At 35.5% G+C, this 22,209-nt stretch overlaps 2 protein-coding genes across 3 annotated transcripts; both read right to left on the bottom strand.

The window, feature by feature from the left end:
* Window positions 1-504: 504 nt before the first annotated feature.
* On the bottom strand, window positions 505-4,929 carry LOC136230281 (pentatricopeptide repeat-containing protein At2g20710, mitochondrial-like). Its single transcript, XM_066019300.1, has 2 exons — window positions 4,624-4,929; window positions 505-2,430 (listed from the first exon to the last, which is right to left on the bottom strand). The coding sequence occupies exon 2, from the start codon at window positions 2,416-2,418 to the stop codon at window positions 1,024-1,026; it is 1,395 nt and encodes a 464-aa protein (XP_065875372.1). The 5' UTR covers window positions 2,419-2,430; window positions 4,624-4,929; the 3' UTR covers window positions 505-1,023.
* Window positions 4,930-16,243: 11,314 nt separating this feature from the next.
* LOC136229960 (pentatricopeptide repeat-containing protein At2g20710, mitochondrial-like) lies at window positions 16,244-21,751 on the bottom strand. Of its 2 annotated transcripts, none has more exons than XM_066018841.1 (2): window positions 21,357-21,751; window positions 16,244-17,744 (listed from the first exon to the last, which is right to left on the bottom strand). In XM_066018841.1, the coding sequence occupies exons 1-2, from the start codon at window positions 21,648-21,650 to the stop codon at window positions 16,338-16,340; spliced, it is 1,701 nt and encodes a 566-aa protein (XP_065874913.1). In that variant the 5' UTR covers window positions 21,651-21,751; the 3' UTR covers window positions 16,244-16,337. The 2 variants fall into 2 exon arrangements, with proteins under 2 accessions (XP_065874913.1, XP_065874915.1); XM_066018843.1 differs by having other exon boundaries at window positions 16,244-17,697; window positions 21,357-21,557.
* Between the last annotated feature and the right edge of the window lie 458 nt (window positions 21,752-22,209).

Consider the following 22,209-nt stretch of genomic DNA (forward strand, 5'->3'; position numbering starts at 1 on the left):
TCCTGAAGATGGCTTTTCTTCTATTATGCTGAGTTACACTCCACTCAGCTTGTGCTGTGATATTATGCTGACTTTGTCCTGTCTTACTTTTTGATATATATTTATACTCAACATCGAACAAACATATTAGTACAATTAAATCAAAGCACTTAAATTTAATTGCCTCTTAATCATGAATTATTTTGTCAAATCAAAATCTCGTGGAAATGTGTTTCAACAGTACCAAGCATCCAGATGCAGGTTACGACCCAAAGGGATATTCCTAATGAGAGCCTAGTCCCTTGGGACAAATAGCCCGCTGATCAGCTCCACATCCCAGCCTCCGCCGGGTTCTAAATGTTATAACTATTTTAATAACATAATAAATATTTTATACAATTTTTTTTTTATTATGAACATGTATCTAACAAATATAAATATTGTAATTTTGGTAAGTTGTTTATGTTAGTAATAATTATGTTTGAAAGATTCAATTTGACATTTAAATAATAAATCAAATAGCACTAAACTAATATTTAGCTTTTCTATTAAGAAAAATAAAATTGAGAATAAAATTTGTATCATTTTATATATTATGAGTAAACCAACACTTTCCAAAAAGCTAAAACTTGGACAATATACCTAAATTTACTAAATATAAAATTATTATATGTATATCAAGAATTTCATGAGAATTCTCATAGAAATCTACACGGGGATGGAAATTCAGACGGGAAAGAGAATATTGTCTCCATCTTGTTTTAGCATCGAGGACAAAAAAATTCTCCATTCCCATCCCTACAGGGAACCATTTTGAGAATCTTCATCCTCTCGAGGCGGATCCTCATTGGGAATAGAGAATCCCTGCACCATTGCTATCCCTTCTGGAAGTGCCATATTTCAATTAAATTAGTGATTAGCAATTGAGTTTTTGAACATATCTTCACCATATCATGACTTAACAAGAAAAAGAAGCTTAGATAATGTCAGTAGATAGAACTAATTTCCCAAGCATCCATCGAGCTCCCCTTGTCCGGAAACCGGTTAACCGAAATTCTGATCATCCTCCATCTGGTAAAGTGGTTCGGTTTTAAGTTTCTCATCATATACGCAACTAACCAATCTACTGTAATTTAATCTTGAGAAATAACAGTGCTGGTTAATCATCTCCAAAAGCTCTTCTGCTGCTGCTCCTTCCCCATGCCCTTTCAAATGCTTAAGAAATGTAGCCAAAATACCGAACCTCGTTTGCCTTTCTGGTGTACTCGCTAAAATCGCTTTTTTCACCATTTCTACTGCTTCTGTAGTCTGACCACTCAGAAGATTTGCAGCTGCCAAATGAACCCATGAGGTACCAGTTTCGAAACGACTTTGCTCGTTCATCGTCTTCAAAAGCTCATCGGCTGCTTCCTCGTCTCCCGAACTTCTCAAATACTCCAGACATTTTGTTAAAGTATCAATCCTGGGTATCCATCCCGGTTTGCTCATTAAAATCGCTTTCTTTATCATTTCTACTGCTTTTGGCATCTGACCGCCTTGTAAATATCCAACTGCTAAGTTATCCCATGATTTAGCATTTGGCTCCTTCTCTCTTTTCACTATCTTTTCCACGCATGCCTCAGCTTTTTCCAAAGAACCCTTTTCGGAATAAGCATCGATCATCAAATTCGGTATGCGAATGTCGAAAAGAGTTTTCTTAGATTCCCACTCCTCCCATATCATCTCAGCACCGCCCAGATCATCTAGTTGAAGTAATGAACTTATCATGCTTATATAGCCTGTGTTGAATTGCCTCTCCATCTGCTTATACAGTTCCCAAACGCGATAGACATCGGCTTTTTTCCCAACAGCAGCATATTGTGTTAAGAGAACTTCATAATTATACCTTCTCGAGTTGCGCTGAATCAGCTGCTCCGATTTCTTCAACATCGTCGAAGCTTTGTCGAGAAGGCCAGCTTTCAAGTAACCATTTGCTGCAACAGAATAAGCATAAAAGTCCATTTTCATAAGGGGATCAGCCTCCATCTTCATCAGAAGTGTCTCCATACCCTCAATGTCGGGACAGGCGCAAGCATTCAACCGAACCGTGTACGTGATGCTGTTACATTCGATGCCTTTTTCTTCCATCTCCTTTACAAGTGCCTCGAGTTTCTCGTGTTTACCCAATTGAGAATAGAGATGTAGCATTTCAGTGTAAGCATACTGATCTCTGACAAAACCCATATCCTTCATTTTTTGCATCAAGGCCTCTGCTTTTTCCTCTTGTTTAGCATGTACATAGCAAGTTAAAAGAGAACCATAGATCTTGTAGTTATGTAAACTAGCAGAAATGCTAATGAAATACTTCTCAGCTTTTTCTAAACCATGAACTTTTGAGATCAAATCCAACCGAATTGCAGCATCTCCGGCCGATAAGTTGTAACAGTTTTTCTCAATCATCCAATCTGATATCTAAGATAAAAAAGACAGTCAATTCCTAAATTTTATAATCATATCATTGCCACACATGGAAATAGAAATAGATACGGAGACTGAAACGAAAACAGAAACTGGGAAAAGATATTTGAAGCAAAAGCATAGAAACGGAGACGTGGAAATAATAAATACAAGGCTTAAAGCGCTATTTGGCCCCTAACAAATCCAAAATTTTGTGATTTGGCCTCTACCTATTATTTGGTCACATTTGGCCCCTAACCTATCCCAAGCAGAAATTCCACCCGATTTGTATGGAGACTTGACAAAACCGTTATCCCCTTGACACGTGGTGATATTTTGACACCTAGACTTGACACGTGACATGTCTTAAAGTTTTTTGCCACGTAAATTTTCTTATGTGAAAATAATTAACTAGATTTTAAAAAAGAAAAAAAAAGTAAAAAACAAATCCCTAAACTAAAATCTATCAAGTCCAATTGTCAAAATATCGTCACGTGTAATAACCATTCTGTTAAGTCTCTATCCAAATTGGGTGAAATTTCACCAATTGGGATAGGTCAGGGGCCAAATGACAAAATTTTGGACAAATTGGGGGCCAAATAGTAGTTTATGCCAAAATATAATAAAAATATATACATGTAAATAATTTTTCAAGAAATGTATCTTCAGTTGTATATATATATATATATATATATGAAGTTACATATTCATAGCTCTGGACTATAGGAGCTACTAACATTATGGCCCCTAAACTTAATTTCTTAACATAAAATCCTTGAACTATACAATAAAGTAACATTAGAGTCCAAATCAACATAAATCCGTAAAAAAAGCGAAATGATAACCTGAACAAGTTTGGCAACATCATAACTTTTTTTATCCATGCCACCATAAATTACAGTCAAATATTTATTCTTATCCTCGTCATTTCGTTGATTTTTTAATGAAGTTGTATTGATTTGGACTTTAATATTGTAGAATGTAAAGTTTAAGGATTTTTATCAATAAATGAAGTTTAGGGGTTATAATATTAGTAATGCTATAGCTTAAAGCTCATGAATGTGATTTACACAAAAATATTAGGAATTTCATGAACATGTGATTAGCATTGACATGTGAAAACATACTGCATTCTAGGAAACAAGTATTTTAAAATTCTAGTAAACGAGTTTCATAAAACGAGAACAACATTTTTAAAACACAGAAACGTGACTCTAAACGTTTACAAGTTTCTAAGTTTTTTAAAACACAAAAATGTGACTCTAAAAGTTTCGTACAGAAAATGTAAATGTGAAATGCTTTCAAATCAAAGTTTCCATGAAATATGGATTCACATAAAAGGCTTCAAAAATACAATTCCAACAGCTAGAACAACAGAATCCCTTAACTTCATTAGGGAAACCAAATTTCCATCAATAACTTCACAACTAATAAAACATCAAATTAGGTTTAAGGTATATCTATTTGTAATAACATCACAACTAATAAATTTCCATCAATTTACAGTATATCTATTTGTAAACTTTATTGGCTTAAGGTATTATTTGGCCTTACCTACAAAAAACGTTTGCATTTGCCCCCTAACCTATTATTGACATATAGCAATCAATCACATTTACTCCATGAAGTATAACAATCAATCACATTTAGTCCATGAAGTATAACAATCAATCACATTTGGAAATTAGTACGTATATAAAGAGATCAGTTAAATTGCACATGATATGATTGCTAATTGGGTGGAGATATTCTCCAAGTTTGTAGAAGCGGAGAAACAAGTGATTCTTGGATATGAAATATCATATGAAAAGTGAGGCAAGCATATTGGCCAAATATTATAAAAGTTGTGTTGCAATTAGCAATCAAAAAACACAAACATTTAGTAGCTCTCCTTATATACTTGCTAATTTGACCAAATATGACAAGTGAAAGGGTTAATGCCACAAAATAACAGGTAAGTATACGAACTCAAAAAAAAAATTTATATTTCAGGGCTAAAGCTTTCTCCATTTTCTCCGGAAGGACCAAATTTCGAGCACTTAACATAAATTATCACCGTTTAAACAAACATCACGACTACTCAGTACTTACACTGAAGAAACCACAAATTTTCCCTTAATTAAAACAATGCAGAAATTCAGATAATCCCCCACAAAATCAAACCTATGGAATTGAGAATGAGAGTAAACAAATAGAGAAATGGTATACCTGAAGGGCGTGCTTGTAGCGGCGGTACTTGCGAAGCACCCTGATAGAGGTCTGGAGTTCATATAGGTTTAGGTTTTTTCCTTCGTCGACCCATTGCTGGAGAATTGGAACAATCGAGACGGAAGGACTTACTGGCCTAGAGAGTTTACGCAGAAGAGGCAAAGAATCCGTAGGAGACACCTAGGAAGAAAAGGAACGAGTTAATGCATCAATAGAAACTGATTCGGCCGTCAACAATCGATGGCCACGACGGCATAGGTATGAATTCAATCGCACAAGCAAGTTCATCCACATTCGAGTATTGTTTGATAAACCACTTGATTGCTAAATTTAAAATAGGGTAAATTTTAAAAACAACTCCTGTGAGTTTATGTTGTTCACAAAAAATCCATGTGGTTTGTTTTTACAAAAAAAAAAAGGACCGTGTTATACGCCGTTACACGAAATAAGGAAAATGACTTAATAATGTTAAATCTGATGACGTGGCAAGGGGCAAAATTGTCCGAATTAAAATAAAAAAATAAAAATAACAAAAAAGAAAAAAGAAAATTAAAATAAATAATAAAAAAACAAAAAGAAAATTAAATTCTTCTCCTTCTTCTGGACGACGTCTCCTCCATCGTACGGCGTCTCCAGCAGCTATCCTTTCCCGTTTCCGACTGCCATCAAATGCTTCTCCCTTAACGCACCGTATTGCTCACTCATCTTCTCTGCGTGCCTTCTCCTTAATTTCAGATCTCCCCTCTCGGTGGTGAACGTTGCATTTACTTTTAACGATGGAAGATTGGCGAAGACTTTATGAACGGTTTTGTCGATTTCTTAGACAATTAGCTAATCATACACGAGATAAATATAATTTCCTGAAATTGCGACACCTAGAAGCTTGATTAAGCTGCTATGGTGACTTCTGCAGATGGTGGACAGCGGCTGCTGAAGCTCCGACAGTTCGACTAGTTCACGGTGGTGGAATTTCCCACGGAAGAGAATGACTTCTTTCTGACGAATTTGACAGCGCCAAGAGGAGGATGAAGAGGAAGAAGAGAAAGGATTGGATGGGAAATTGTTTGTAGCTCTGCAGATTTCAGCAAAATCGTAAATATTTGGGTTTTCTGGTAAGGAAGCTTCAATATTTTTTGAGAGATGGTTTGTTTGAGATGGAAGAGGAATATATGGGTTTTCTGGTAAGGAAGCTTCAATCTTTTTTTCTTTCTTTTTTTTATCGATTCCAGAAATTTGGAATCGAAAATTTCCAGCGGCGTTGATTCCGTCCGCCAGTGCTTGAAATTCGCTGAAATCGTCGTCGCCACTCTGGAGCAACAACCGATCGGAGACGGCCAAGTGAAACGAGCGAAGAAGGCCTTGAGTTCGTTGCTGGCGTTGATGGCGGTCGACGATAAAGAAGGAGGCGAAGAAGAAGAAGGCCCAGAAGAAGATTTGGGTTTTTTTAATGATTTTAATTTTCTTTTTTCTTTTTTGTTAATTTTATTTTTTTATTTTAATTCGGACAATTTTGCCCCTTGCCATGTCATCAGATTTAACACTGTTAAGTCATTTTCCTTATTTCGTATAACGGCGTATAACACGGTCCTTTTTTTTTGGTAAAAACAAACCACAGGGGTTTTTTGTGAACAACATGAAACCACAGATGTTGTTTTTGGAATTTATCCTTTAAAATATTAAGCACTTATTTAATTTAAGTGCGTTTGATAACAGTTGTTTCTCCATCACTTAAATTAGTTAATTAAGTTAAAAACCACTTATTTTGATAAGTCAAAATATTTAACTTAACATTTTAAGTTAAACATTATCAACTAATATTTTTATATAAATTAAATCATTCAATATTTTCGGCACTTATAATATTCAGCACTTAAAATCCAGTATTTATTTTTTCAGCACTTAATTTTCAATTTTATCAAACACCACCCTAGAGAATAGAAACAGCTACTGTTTTCATTTACCCAATTTTTTTAAATGATTTGGTAAATTCTTTTATATATATATCTTTTTGAATGAGAGTAATTTAAAGCCTAATATTCTAAGGTTTTTATTTTGTTGGAATATAACTTCATTTAAGAATTAAGAGTTGAATCCTTACCAAAAACGCCTCAAACCAGAGATGAGCAATAAAAGAAGGCTTGACGAGCAATACATTCTGGCACCCCATTAGTTAATCTAGGAACGAAGGACTGTGAGCACGGGCTTTTCCAAATCTAGTGATGAAATTAAGTTGTCTTTGCTCAACATATTGCAAGTGGACCCTGCATCACGTCGTACGGAATCATGGACGAGACCTTGGACTTTTGTGAATTTTAGAGGTTTTTTTAGAGCGTGGCCGATCGGTTATGCACCATGGCTAATCGTCCACGGATGAGTCAGATGCCACATAATTAATGAAATTAATTTCCTGAATAGGTCATGGCCGATTGACTATGTCGTCAGTTGTGGGATTTTTTCCTACAACTCCCTGAATTCAAAACACTCTCTGGAGTTAAGGAGAGAGAGAGAGAGTAAGACATGAATATTATAAGGAGAGTTGGGGTTCAGAAGTTCAAGAGGAGAAATCCAAAGGTTAGAGAGCTTAAGAAATTACAAAGCTGTTACAGAGAGAAAAGAAAGACAGAGATTTCTTATTGATTTTTCTTGGGTAAAACATCAAATCAAGGGTAGTAATTGTTGTAAAAGGCAAAGAAAGGTTTCAAATTATCATATTGAAACCATTTCATCCTAGTTCCTGTTTGATTGCGTTTGTGAATGTGCCTCTTCTCAAAGCTGGCTGAAAGCTTAGAAGGTAACTCTCTGAATTGTTTAAAACCTCTCCTTAAGATGTTTAAATGTGTTTAGATTCGTTCCATGTTGCTGTTGTTTACAGGATTCAGTTCTGGCATTGTAGTATAAATCCGAAGATGGATCCCAATGTCCCATAACTAATGTTTATCTGTTTTGCAAGTTTAATAGATTTGGTTAGGACTAGAACAAATGTATAGATTTTTATATGAAAATTGGGATATAATTTATAATTCTGCATTTATTTATCGCTTTCTGCAAATTGCATGGCAAATGTATATAAAATCGAAAACAGACTAGATTATAGTTGGTATTTTAACAGAAGTCAATTGTATAAGTTTATTATTCAAACCCTTGCCATGTGATAATTTGCGAACCCATCTCTGAAGAGATGACATTATGTGAGCGTGTGCGTCATCTGTTTATTTTCATGGATATAAATCTAGGGTGACGACTCTGATAAATTGCATTAGCCTAAAAACATGATAAAAAGGCTAATCATAATGTGGCACAATCCACAACAAAATAAATAAGAAGCATGCACCAGAACAGACCCGAAAAACGACGTCATAAGACAACATTAAGTAACGGTGTACTTGCATTTAAAACTGGCTGTTCCAAAAGGTTTGAGCACTCATAGTGGCGACATTGCTAGGGATAAATAGAGAAATTGCAGAGCATCACATCCAAACTGATCCAAAGTTCAAAGAGTTCAAACAGAAGTTGAGACGACTTAGACCATAAAGGACAACATTGGTAAATGATGAGATAACGAAACATTTTACAGCCAAGTTCATTGAATTCATTCAGTACTTGAAGTGGTTGGGTAACATTGTTCTTATGGCAAAGATGGACAGAAGAGTCCAGGTTTTTTTAGATTTCTAGGATCTAAACACGCCATCCTCAAAGGATAACTTCCCAGTTCCACACATCAATGTCCTAATTGACAATGCAGCTAGAGCAGCCATGTATTCATTTATGGATGGTTTCTGGTTACAATCAGATCCTTATGAATATGCTCGACAAGGTGAATACATATTTCATCACATAATGAGGGACATAATGCTATCGGGTTATGCCATTTGGGCTGAGTAATGCGAGGGCAACTTATTGGAGAGTTGTAATTGCAATCCTACATTATATGATCCCTAAGGAAGTAGAGGTATATGTTGATGACATGCTCGTTAAGTCCATGACTCACGAGGAGCATCCCTCTATCTTTGACAAGTTCTCAACTCACATCGAGAATTATAATCTCTGATTCAACCCGAAGAAGTGTATGTTTGGGGTTACCTCCGGGAAGCTGCTAGGCCACATCATCAGTAAAAAAAGGTATAAGGATAGATTCGAGAAAAAATCAAGGCAATCACATATATGCTTGCACCTAAGACATAGAAAAAACTCCGGTCTTTTCTAGCTCTCTTTAATACGCCAGCTGGTTCATTTCTCGCCTCGCGATAGTCTATGGGCCTATATTTAAGCTGTTAAAGAAGCAATAATGAGTAGATTGGAATGAGCAGTGTTAGAATGCATTCGAAAGAATCAAGAAGTATCTAGTCGATCCACCTTTTTTGAAGCCTTCAATGCTTGGGAAAACCCTGATTATGTATGTGGCTATAGAGGAGACGTCGGTAGGGGCAATGTTAGTGCAAGAACAAGAAGAAAAATGAAGCATGATATATACTACCTCGGTAAAAAGCTCCTCGATTGTGAAACTAGATACACCATAGTCGAGAAGAGTTATGATGCGATGGTATGGTTCACGAAGAAGTTAAGACACTACTTTCAGTCCTATCGGGTTCAAGTAGTTGCAATAGTCGATCCTATGAAGTATTTGTATGAAGATCCAACATTAGTAGGTCAACTGTCTAGATGCCTGCTTCTACTATCTGAATTCGATATTGAATACGTCACGAAGAAAGTCATCAAAGGAAGAGAAGTGGCATAGTTCTTAGCTCAGTAACCCATTGAGTCTGACTATATTGAAAATCTAGAATTCCTAGATGAACAGTTAAATGTAATAGAGATCAAAAGATAGACTATTGTGAGCACAGACTTTTTCGGCCCTAGTGATGAGTCTATGTTACACTCTAGCTAACAGTTAGTGTAGATGGGCTTCACACGACGCGATGTGTGATATACGAGCTAAAGACCCAAACCCCGTTTTCTGAGTCGGTTTAGCTTGCTTTACTCTATTCTATCAAATTCAACGTTTTTTGTATTAAAAAATACTCGAAGTAAAAAAGGATCTTCGATCGAGGACTTATTCCACGATCGGGGATGAGGGTCCGGGGATCCTTGCCGGTTTCGGGCAGTTTTTAGTTAGTTTTCTGGCAGTTTCTTATCCCAGCTCCACTACAAGAAAGCCAGAAACTCCAAGACGAGGGAGGACTTCAGAAGTACATATTTTGAAAAAGAAAAAGAGAGAAAAAAGAAGAAAAAAGAAGGTGAAATTGAGTGAAAACACTTGAAACCTAGTGAAAGTGAGTGAAAAAGAGAGGTTTTTCACACCATTTCTACCAAATAAACCATTTTCAAAGGTTCAAACAACCAAAATCAACACTATTTCAAGCATATTAGTCGAGGAAACACGTTCATCACAACTGTTCCTCACTAATTATCAATTCTGAAGTCACTAAACTTCCAAAATTGATCTTTTAGGTCAAAAACTCCTTTAAATCGGTGAATTTCGGTTCAAGTTCATGGGATACCACATTCTGATCATTCAAATTGCTTGTTGCACGGGTCCGGGTTGTTTCCCAAAGTCACAATCACGCGTATGTCGGCCTACCTAACACAAAAACTAGAAAAACGTTTTAGAGGTAACATCTGAAGGATTTTAAAAGACTGTTCCCTACTGTTTGCTCCCTGTTTCTTAAATTCTATACATTTCTCCCCTTGTTTTCTGGTTCTGACATTAAAATAGAGGGTCTGCATGAAAGGAAATCCTCGATCAGGGATGCCTTCCTCGATCGAGGACCCCTGTTACCGATCGGGGATCATCCCAGATCCGTAACATGAACTTTTCATGCAGAAACCTGTTTTCTTGTCCGGGTAGTTTAGATTTCCATTTTCAGTAGATTTAATACATTCTGTCCACTTTTACAAATGAAGATAAAAGCAATCCCGGGATAGGGGTATTTTGGGTATTTCTATTAAAATCCATTTAGATGACTAAATTAGGCTTCAGAATAATTGCATGCTACGTGTTAGATCTTAGGAATAAATGAGTCCTATTTGATCGAGTTTGGCGTCGTAGTTTAAATCTGAAAGACGGGTCTCAAAGCACCCGCAACTAATGTTTATTGTCTTGCAGGGTTAATAGATTTATTTTCTAGGGCTAGATTTGATGTATTAGGGCTATTCGTGCCATTTGTGAAAATGATGTAATAATTTATATTTCAGTATTTATTTATCGCTTTCGAACGATCAAAACGATATATAACTGAATCTGGAATAGAAATATTATGATATTTTAATAAAAGACAACTCTACGCGTTTCTTAATCAGACCCTTTAACCGTTTAAGTCCCGAACCTAACTCTGAAGAGATAGCATATTGTGAGCATGTGTGCTATCTAACTTTTTGACATGTTCCCGAGCATTAAATTTGAGTGGCAACTCTGATATAAATACTTTAATCTAAAAACATGATAAAAGGTTAAAGTATAAATATAAAAGAATGCATATACCGGAAGGGACACGCTAAGCGTCGTCCTTAAAAACAGAAAGTAACGGTGATGTGTAAAAACGGAATTCCATTTGCCGAAAATCCATCCTCTCTCACGGGAGTAAAGGGTAATCGGGTTCCGCGGTCGCTCACAACTATGTTCTTCAAAGCAGCGGTTAGCGTTTTACTCCAAGACGTATAAAAATGTAGTGTTTATACAATAGCAATGATTATCATTTTTATTAAAACAACAACATTTTGGAGCTTTTCGTGAAAAATGTAGTGTTTATACAATAGCAATGATTATCATTTTTATTATCATTTCTATAACACTATTAAGTTTTACCTCATCCAATAAATTTTTTTATTTTTATTTAGTTATTTAAATTAATTTTATTAATTTGTACTGTATTTTTTATTACATAAATTCCAAATACAATCACGTGGTTTCGTTAATTTACAAATGGATGCTTGTGGTTTTTTTGTTATTAAAAGAAAACTAAAGATCTCGTAATTAACAAAACTAAGAACTTTTAGGTTGACACTATTAGTTTTGACCGTTGATAAATCCAAATTAGACAATTTGTATACTAACATCAACAATTGATCATAATTTTACCGAACACTCATAATTAATCAGCTAACAACAACATATAAACTAAACACGCCCTTAGTTATTGGCTCAATAATACAGTTGGGACTAAAATTATTAGAGTTCCAATTTAGGATTATTTAATTTTTGTTCTAGTATTTTAATAAAACTATATTCAATTTTGACTGACCAAAGGAACACCATCAAGAAAAATCTCTCTTCATTGTAAAGATTTTATTATTATTATTTTAAATATTAAATTTATATTAAATTAAATTTTAAATTAAAAATTAATTATAATAATACAATATTTTAATAAATAAAAATAATATTTGGAAATTTTGTAATCACTGTTATAATTAAATTTAGGGAAAATTATAAAATTGGATCAAATGGGCGACCCATTTATATTTTTAACCCATTTATTCAACCTATTACATATCTAGACTATGTTTGTGTGACTTTCTCAAAATACCCTCAATATGTTTGTAATTTTACGGCGCGGTTGTCTCCCTCCCGTCTGACTTCGCGAATCGTTGATTTCGCGAAGTATGTGAAGCTAATGTTTGGTTTAGTTAATCATTTTAATCCGCATATGCGAAATCTGGACGTGTTCTTAACAAAATTCATGAAGTGGTATATAACAAAAAAGGCCAAACAACAAGGGATTCTAACATTAAAATCATAATATTATCAAAATTTACAACAAGATTGTGACAATAACAACATTAAAACCATAACATTATCAAAATTTACAACAAGATTGCCACAATAAACTCATAACAAATCACTTCAAAGTAAACGTGACGAATCTGCACGAAAATTTCTTCCTATACTGGAAGTCCAGACTTTTTGGGATGATAAATGAAAGTCCATATCTTTTGGGATGGACGTTTCCCATGGTGCACACCAAGATTGGCATAATATCTCCTAACCAATCATTTTAAAGTAAATGTGGCCAATCTTGAGGGAAATTTCTCCCTATACATGAAGGAAAGTCATCTCCCCTGTGTTGGTCCCGTGTAACTTAATAGGATTAGTTTCAAGGGGGGGTTAGGAACTAATATAACTTTTTCGCTTAATAATGCTGACTTAATTTAAATGTTTGATAATTTAACTCAGTTTCAGGTCAGCACGGCTGATTGTGGTGTGAGACAGCTTTAATCAGATACTTACTAGAGCTGTTTCAATTGTGAGTTGGGAAGTAACACTTAGTCAGTTTCCAACTCAGCACTCAGATTACTCAGCGTCGGCTTGTACAGATTATTTACTGAGTAATTTTAATCAAGCAACACATACATATATATCAAGAGAAAGGGTTAGAGATTACTCAGCAGACTTATCCTGGTTCGGCCTCACCGCCTACGTCCAGTCCCCAGAATTCCTCCGGGCTTTGTCAATCCACTACTGAGCTCTTTAAAGGTAGAGCACAAACTGTTTACAATAGCAACTGAGTATGCAAGAGTATCGTCCTCTATTCGTCTACTCAATCCTATCTACCACTGAGCGCTATAACCGAACACTCAGATTTTCTCTACCACTGAGTACTATAACCGAGTACTCAGCTTCACTCTTCTAACCTTTATAAATGATATAAGATTGTTCTCACGAAATGAAGAACACTTTAGATGAATATAATTCACTCTAGACTTTTACACAGAGATAGGAATTTGGTGTAAAAGCTTGCTTTTTCTTTTCCAGACAGCTTCTATTTTGGATTTTCACTTTGTGAAGATTTTCTTTTCTGTCTGTATATACTTGTATATGTCATGAATTCCAAATGATGAGCTTGTCTATTTATAATGATTTCTGGTCTTCAATGATTTGAATTCCAAATAGCCGTTGTGTGTAGAACGGTCATCTTTATCATCACGTGGTCAGCTTCCAGAGCTGCAGGTCAATCCTGTCTTCTGATTTAGTAGGGGTCAGATTCGTCTTCTTGTGCCAGGTTTGTCTCTTTGCGCCAGGTTTGTCTTTTTGCCAAAAGTCAGACGGTCCATGCATCTCGAAAAGGTCTCTAGGCGGATTTTTGAGACTTCTGAATTGTTGCAGAGCTGTGTCGGACTTTGTCTTCTAGTTAACGGATCATTGGCGCTGTCCTGACAGATACTCAGCTTGACCTGATTGGCTTTGCCTTTAACATTTCCTTTGTTGGGGCTGAGTTACATTTGACTCGGCTTCTCTGATCGGCTTTGCCTTCAAGCGTTATTCTGTAGAAGACTCTTCTTTTAACGTGGCTGAGTTGTGTTCCACTCAGCTTCTGCTGTGTGATTGGCTTATACTGACTTTGTTCTGTCTTTCTTTATAGACTCTCGGTTCCTGTTCTTGTTAGTTTAACTTACTCAACATTGAACAAACACATTAGTACAATTAAATCAAAGCACTTAAATTTAATTGTTTAATCATGGGATTAACTTAAATAGTTTTGTCAAATCAAAATCACGTGGAAAGGTGTTTCAACACCCTGCATCCCAGTACGCTGCCTTCCAGAAAGGGAAGTTATGTATTCAACCACATTCAGAAAAATTTAATCTTGTTAGGCAGAAAAAATGACGATTTGGCTTCGCCAAATGAGAATTCGCGAAGCATGCGAATATAAATGTGTAGGGAAGATGATGATTTTACTTCGCCAATCAATGATTTCGCGAAGTCTGCGAGGTCTGAAACATAACGATCTACTTAGCGAATCGATGATTTCGCGAAATCTGCGAGTGAAAAATCATGAACTTTTCTACTCGTAGACTTTGCAAAATAATCGATTTGCTAAGTAGATCGTTATGTTTTAGGCGCTTTCTCATCACATATCTTCTCGAAATCATCGACTACGCGAAGTGATTTTCTAGAAAAACACAGAGAAAACAGTAGATACTTATATTTTTCGCGCCTTTCACCCGTAACAATATGATAAACTGGAAAAAATGATGAAAATAACGTAGAATAACCATTTCTTCGATGGTCACAAGAAGAAAGAAACCAAGGAACAAGCATGAACAGGAAGATGAAGAACCATGGCTTTGTTTTCTAGGATTAGAAAGATGAAGAATCAAGAGATGTAGAGAGGAAGAAGAGAAATACATGGTGATGTGGAGAAATGGTGTAGATTTCGCGAAATTTAAAGAAAGGGAGGAAGATCAAAGGTCTGGGAATCATTTGGAGAAAAACAACTGTTCGTGTAAAGGGAAAGGGGAAGAGAGAAGATGAAAGGGTGATGGTATTTTGGGAAAGCCACACAAACATAGTCTAGATATGTAATAGGTTGAGTAAATGGGTTAAAAATGTAAATGAATCTCCCATTTGATCCAATTTTATAATTTTCCCTTAAATTTATGGGATAAGGTGCAAATACTCTTATCATTTTTAAAAGGGTAAATGATTTATTAGTCCCCTAGTTTTTACCTAACACACTGTTTAGTCCCCCTATTTTGAAAAACACATTTTAAAGTCCTTACTTTTTGCCAATATTAATCTTGTGGTCCTTTTTATATATTTTTTTAGATTTTTAACCGAACATATCTTAGCTTTTAGGACAACCACAGTACAATACAAGTTGACCATGTTACTCTGTTATTTTATATATATCTGTTTATGCTAAAATATAACGATTATAACTCTAAAAAACTAGACAAAACAACCAAATGGTTAATATTGGCAAAAGCTAAGGACTTTATAATGTTTTTTTTTTTCAAAATAAAAGGACTAAACGGTGTGTTAAGTAAAAAGTAAAGGACTAATAAATTATTTACCCTTTTTAAAAAGCTTTTATCTCTAAGCATAGAAAATGTTGCAGTTTTGTTCTTGATATTGAGCAAAATCAAGTTTACTAATAACATGAAATTTGAATAAGTTTAGCCTTATCTAACATGAAATCTGAACAATTTTGACTATCACATCGAATCTTTCAAAGAAGTTTATCAATAATTTCAAACAGCTTCATATATTTTAACAAGCTGTTTATAACTATTTTAATAACATAATAAACATTTTATATATATAAAAAAATTTGTTATGAACTTGTATCTAACAAATATAAATATTGTAATTTTGGTAAATTGTTTATGTTAGTAATAATTATGTTTGAAAGATTTAAATAATAAGTCAAATAGCACTAAACTAATCTATTAGGTATACGTAAAATTGATCTTGTTTGAAAACATAAAGAATAAAATTTATACTATAATTTTATACATTACGAGTAAACCTACACTTTCCGAAAAGCAAAAATTTAGACAATATACCTAAATTTACTAAGTATAAAAGTATAAAATTATTATATGTATATCAAGAATTTCATGAGAATTCTCATAGAAATCTACACGGGGATGGAAATTCACACAAGAAACTGTCTCCATCTTGTTTTAGCATCGAGGACAAAAATTCCCCATTCCCATCCCTACATGGGACCATTTCGAGAATCTTCGACCCATCCCTACAGGGGACCATTTCGAGAATCTTCATCCTCTCGAGGCGGATCCTCATTGGGATTAGAGAATCCCCGCACCATTGCTATCCCTTGTACATATTTCAATTAAATTAGTGATTAGCAATTGAGTTTTTGAACATATCTTCACCATATCATAACTTAACAAGAAAAAGAAGCTTAGATAATGTTAATAGATACAACTAATTTCCCATGCTTTCATCGAGACTCCCCTTATCCAGAAACCGGTTAACCGAAATTCTGATCATCCTCCATCTGGTAAAGTGGTTCAGTTTTAAGTTTCTCATCATATACACAACTAACCAATCTACTGTGATTTAATCTTGAGAAATGACAGTGCTGGTTAATCATCTCCAAAAGCTCTTCTGCTGCTGCTCCTTCATGCCCTTTCAAATGCTTAAGAAATGTAGCCAAAATATCGAACCTCGTTTGCCTTTCTGGTGTACTCGCTAAAATCGCTTTTTTCACCATTTCTACTGCTTCTGTAGTCTGACCACTGAGTAGATTTGCAGCTGCCAAATGAACCCATGAGGTACCAGTTTCGAAACGACTTTGCTCGTTCATCGTCTTCAAAAGCTCATCCGCAGCTTCCTCCTCTCCCGAACTTCTCAAATAGTCCAGACATTTTGTTAAAGTATCAATCCTGGGTATCCATCCCGGTTTGCTCATTAAAATCGCTTTCTTTATCATTTCTACTGCCTTCGGCATCTGACTGCCTTGTAAATATCCGACTGCTAAGTTATCCCATGAGATAGCATTTGGCTCCTTCTCCCTTTTCACTATCTTTTCCAGGCACGCCTCAGCTTTTTCCAAATAACCCTTTTCAGAATAAGCATTGATCATCAAATTTGGTATGCGAATGTCGAAAAGTGTTTTCTTTGATTCCCACTCCTCCCATATCATCTCAGCACCGTCCAGATCATCGAGTTGAAGTAATGAACTTATCACGCGTATATAGCCTGTGTGGAATTGCCTCTCCATCTGCTTATACAGTTCCCAAATGCGATAGACATCGGCTTTTTTCCCAACATCAGCATATTGTTTGAGGAGAAGTTCATAACTATACCTTCTCGAGTTGAGGAGAATCAGCTGCTCTGATTTCTTCAACATTGCCGAAGCTTTGTCAAGAAGGCCAGCTTTCAAGTAACCGTTTGCTGCAACTGTATAAACATAAAAGTCCACTTTCACAAGGGGATCAGCCTCCATCTTCATCAGAAGTGTCTCCATACCCTTAATGTCGGAACAGGTAGTGTAAGCATGGAACCGAATCGTGTACGTGATGCTGTTACATTCGATGCCTTTTTCTTCCATCTCCTTTACAAGTGCTTCGAATTTCTCGTGTTTACCTAATTGAGAATAGAGATTTAGCATTCCAGTGTAAGCATACTGATCTCTGACAAAACCCATATCCTTCATTTTTTGCATCAAGGTCTCTGCTTTTTCCTCTTGCTTAGCATTTACATAGCAACTTAAAAGAGAACCATAGATCTTGTAGTTACTTAAACTAGCAGAAATGCTGTTGAAATACTTCTCAGCTCTTTCTAAACCATGAACTTTTGAGATCAAATCCAACCGAATTGCAGCATCTCTGGCCAATAAGTTGTAACAGTTTTTGTCAATCATCCAATCTGATATCTAAGATAAAAAAAGACAGACAAATTACACAGAAATTCAACTTTTAAAAATTATTTATAACTATGTCAAGTCATAATTTTGGATTATGTCAAACTAGTACAATCAGTACTTTTAACATATTTTAAGGATTATAATTTATAAATTAGAAGACTAAAATATATTTTCTAGGGTTTATGATTTATGAATTGGAGTCTAGAACAAAGGCGATGTCCAAGATTGTGCCAACTATCGGGGAATCAAATTAATGAGTCACACTATGAAACTTTGGGAGCGAGTGATTGAACAAAGGCTAAGGAGGACGGTGAAGATCTCGGAAAACCAGTTTGGCTTTATGCCGGGAAGATCAACTATGGAAGCCATCCATCTAATGAGACAATTAATGGAGCACTATCGAAATAAGAAGAAAGACTTGCATATGGTTTTCATTGACTTGGAGAAAGCATATGATAAGGTACCAAGGGAAGTACTTTGGTGGGCCTTGATAAGGAAAGGCATTTCGCGGAAATATATTGACATCATAAAGGACATGTATGAGGGAGTATGCACGAGTGTACGTACTAGTGTTGGGAAAACTGAAGAGTTTCCTATTACGATTGGAGTGCATCAAGGTTCCGCACTAAGCCCATTTCTTTTTGCCATCGTTATGGATGAACTAACAAGTTCACTTCAAGATGGTATACCATGGTGCATGCTGTTTGCAGATGATATTGTGTTGGTTGATGAGACGAAAGAAGGAGTGGAGATGAAGTTGGAACTATGGAGGCAAACTCTAGAATCTAGAGGCTTTAAGTTGAGTCGAAGTAAGACAGAATATTTGGAGTGTAAGTTTAGCGGCCGTAGGAGTAGGGAGGCAGGGACAATCACCCTAGATGGGAGAGTTGTTCAGGCCTCGGATTGCTTCCGGTATTTAGGATCTATTATCCAAACGGATGGAGAAGTAGATGGAGATGTTGCCCATAGGATTAAAGCTGGTTGGTCGAAGTGGAAGAGTGCTACAGGTTTCCTTTGTGATCCCGGCATGCCTAATAGATTGAAGGGAAAATTCTACCGGACGGCAATTAGACCAGCATTGTTATATGGTACGGAGTGTTGGGCAGTGAAACACTGCCACATCCATAAGATGTCGGTGGCGGAGATGCGTATGTTGAGATGGATGTGTGGTCACACGAGAAAGAACCGGGTGCGTAATGAAATAATTAGGACAAAAGTAGGGGTCACATCTATTGAGAATAAAATGAGAGAAAACCGACTAAGGTGGTTTGGCCATGTGAGACGTAGAGCGCTTGATGCGCCGGTTAGGAGAACCGAAGAGTGGCAAAGGGATGTAGTGGTGAGGGGTAGGGGAAGACCTAAGCAAACTTGGAGGAGGGTGATCGAGAGTGATATGAGTTTATTGGGAATTGAGGAAAATATGGTAGTGGATAGGACGGAGTGGAGGGAGCGAATCTGTGTCGCTGACACGACTTGATTTTCACGGTTTTATATGATGGTTCATGTTAGCCGACCCCGAATCATTTCGGGACTAAGGCTTTGTTGTTGTTGTTGTTGTTGTGGTGTAAAATCATAATACATAGAAAATAATGACATATTAAGAGTTAAGTTTGGTAATATGATTTAGTTGTAATTTTATACTTAATTATGATATTCATGTATTTGACTATTCCTAAATTTTATAATCATATAATTCCCACACATGGAAATCGAAATAGATACGGAAACTGAAACGAAAACAGGGAAAAGATATTTGAAGCAAAAGTATAGAAATTTTTTTGTGATTTGGCCTCTACCTATTATTTTGTCACATTTGGCCCCTAACCTATCTCAATTGAAGAAATTTTACCCGATTTGTTTGGAGACTTGACAAAACCGTTATCCCCTTGACACGTGGTGATATTTTGACACCTAGAATTGACACATGGCATGTCTTAAAGATTTTTGTCACATAAATTTTCTTATGTGAAAATAATTAATTAGATTTTAATAAAAGAAAAAGAAGTAAAAAACAAATCCCTAAACTAAAATCTATCAAGTCCAATTGTCAAAATACAGCCACGTGTCAATGGAATAACCATTCTGTTAAGTCTCTATCTCTATCCAAATTGGGTGAAATTTCACCAATTGGGATATGTTAGGGGCCAAATGACAAAATTTTGGACAAATCGGGGGCCAAATAGTAGTTTATGCCTAAATATAATAAAAATATAATACATGTAAATAAATTTTTAAGGAATGTATGTTCAGTTGTATATATATATGAAGTTACATTCATGGCTCTGGACTATAGGAGCTACTAGCATTATGGCCCCTAAACTTAATTTCTTAACATGAAAATCCTTGAACTTTACAATGAAGTAACATTAGAGTCCAAATCAACATAAATCCGTAAAAAAGTTAGCGAAATGATGACCTGAACAAGTTTGGCAACATCAATAAATTTTTCAATCCATGCCACCATAAATTATAGTCAAATATTTATTCTATCCTCATCATTTCGTTGATTTTTGAATGGAGTTCTACTGTTTTGGACTTTAATATTATAGAATGTAAAGTTTAAGGATTTTTATCCATAAATGAAGTTTAGGGGTTATAATATTAGTAATGCCATAGCTTAAAGGTCATAAATGTGATTTACACAAAAGTATTATGAATTTAATGAACATGTGATTAGATTAGCATTGACATGTGAAACATATTGCATTCTAGGAAACGAGTTTCATAAAACGAGTTTCCAAGTTTTTTAAAACACAGAAATGTGACTCTAAAAGTTTCGTACAGAATATGTAAATTTGAAATGCTTTAAAATCATAGTTTCCATGAAATATGGATTCACATAAAAGGCTTCAAAAATACAACTCCAACAACTAGAACAACAGAATCCCTTAACTTCATTAGGGAAACCAAATTTCCATCAATAACTTCAGAACTAATAAAACATCAAATTAGCAATATCAAAATTAGGGATGACAAAGAAAAGAAACCCTTTACAGTATATCAATTTGTAAACTTCATAGGCTTAAGGTATTATTTGGCCTCACCTATAAAAAATGTTTGCATTTGCCCCCTAACCTATTCTTGACATATAGCAATCAATCACATTTAGTCCATGAAGTATAACAATCAATCAAATTTGGAAATTAGTACGTATATAAAGAGATCCGTTAAATTGCACATGACATGATTGCTAATCGGGTGGAGAAGAACTTATATTCTCCAAGTTTAGAGAAGCGGAGAAACAAGTGATTCTTGGATATGAAATATCATATGAAAATTGAGACAACTAAGCATATTGGCCAAATATTATAAAAGTTGTGTTGCAATTAAGCAATCAAAAAACACAAACATTTAACAGGTCCCCTCATATACTTGCCACAAAATAACAGGTACGTATACAAATGCAAACATTTTTTATAGTTCACGGCTAAATCTTTCTCTATTTTCTCTGGAAGGACCAATTTCGAACAGTTTAAACAAACACCACGACTACTCACTACTCGCACTGAAGAAACCACAAATTCTCACTTAATTAAAACAATGCAACAATTCAGAGAATCGCCCACAAAATCCAAGCTATCGAATTGAGAATGAGAGTAAACAAATAGAGAAATGATATACCTGAAGGGCGTGGTTGTAGCGGCGGTACTTGCGAAGCACCTTGATAGAGTTCTGAAGTTCATATAGGTTTAGGTTTTTTCCTTCGTCGGCCCATTGCTGGAGAATTGGAACAATCGAGACGGAAGGACTTACTGGCCTAGAGAGTTTACGCAGAAGAGGCAAAGAGTCCGTAGGAGTCACAGAGGAAGAAAAGGAACGAGTTACTGCATCGATTGAAACTAATTCGGCCGTCAACAATCGATGGCTACGACGGCATAGGTATGAATTCAATCGCACAAGCAGGTTCATCTTCATTAGATCATTCTAACCTAGAGAGTAGAAACGGCTACTGTTTCAGCAGTACGAGTGAAGTTAGACTGCGATCTTCTATGCCTTCGGGTTTTTCATTTACCTAATTTTTTTTAAAGGATTTGTTAAAAAAAAATTGAATTTCAAATATTCTAAGATATATTTTTTTTGGAAACTAGATTCTTTCTTATTCTTTTTGAAAACTTTATTTAAGAATCAATAGATGAATCCTACTAAAGAAGTTTCAAGCAAGAGAAAAGCAATACAATGTGTCATCTTATTAGCTAATCTAGAAACGAAGTACCGTGAGCACGGACGTTTCCGAACCTAGTGATGAAATTAAGTTGCTTTTGCTCAGCATATTACAGATGGACTCTACGTCGCGTCGTACGGAATCACGAACCGAAACTCGAGACTCTTGTAAATTTTAGAGGTTTTTGATGCACCATGGTTGGTCGTCCATGGATGAATCAGATGACACGTAATTAAATGAAATTAATTTTTTAAAAAGGTCATGGCTAATCGGCCCTCGCAGGTGACCGATCGGTTATGTTGTTAGTTGTGC

This window comes from Euphorbia lathyris, chromosome 5, assembly GCF_963576675.1.
Source record: "Euphorbia lathyris chromosome 5, ddEupLath1.1, whole genome shotgun sequence".
NCBI lineage: Eukaryota > Viridiplantae > Streptophyta > Magnoliopsida > Malpighiales > Euphorbiaceae > Euphorbia > Euphorbia lathyris.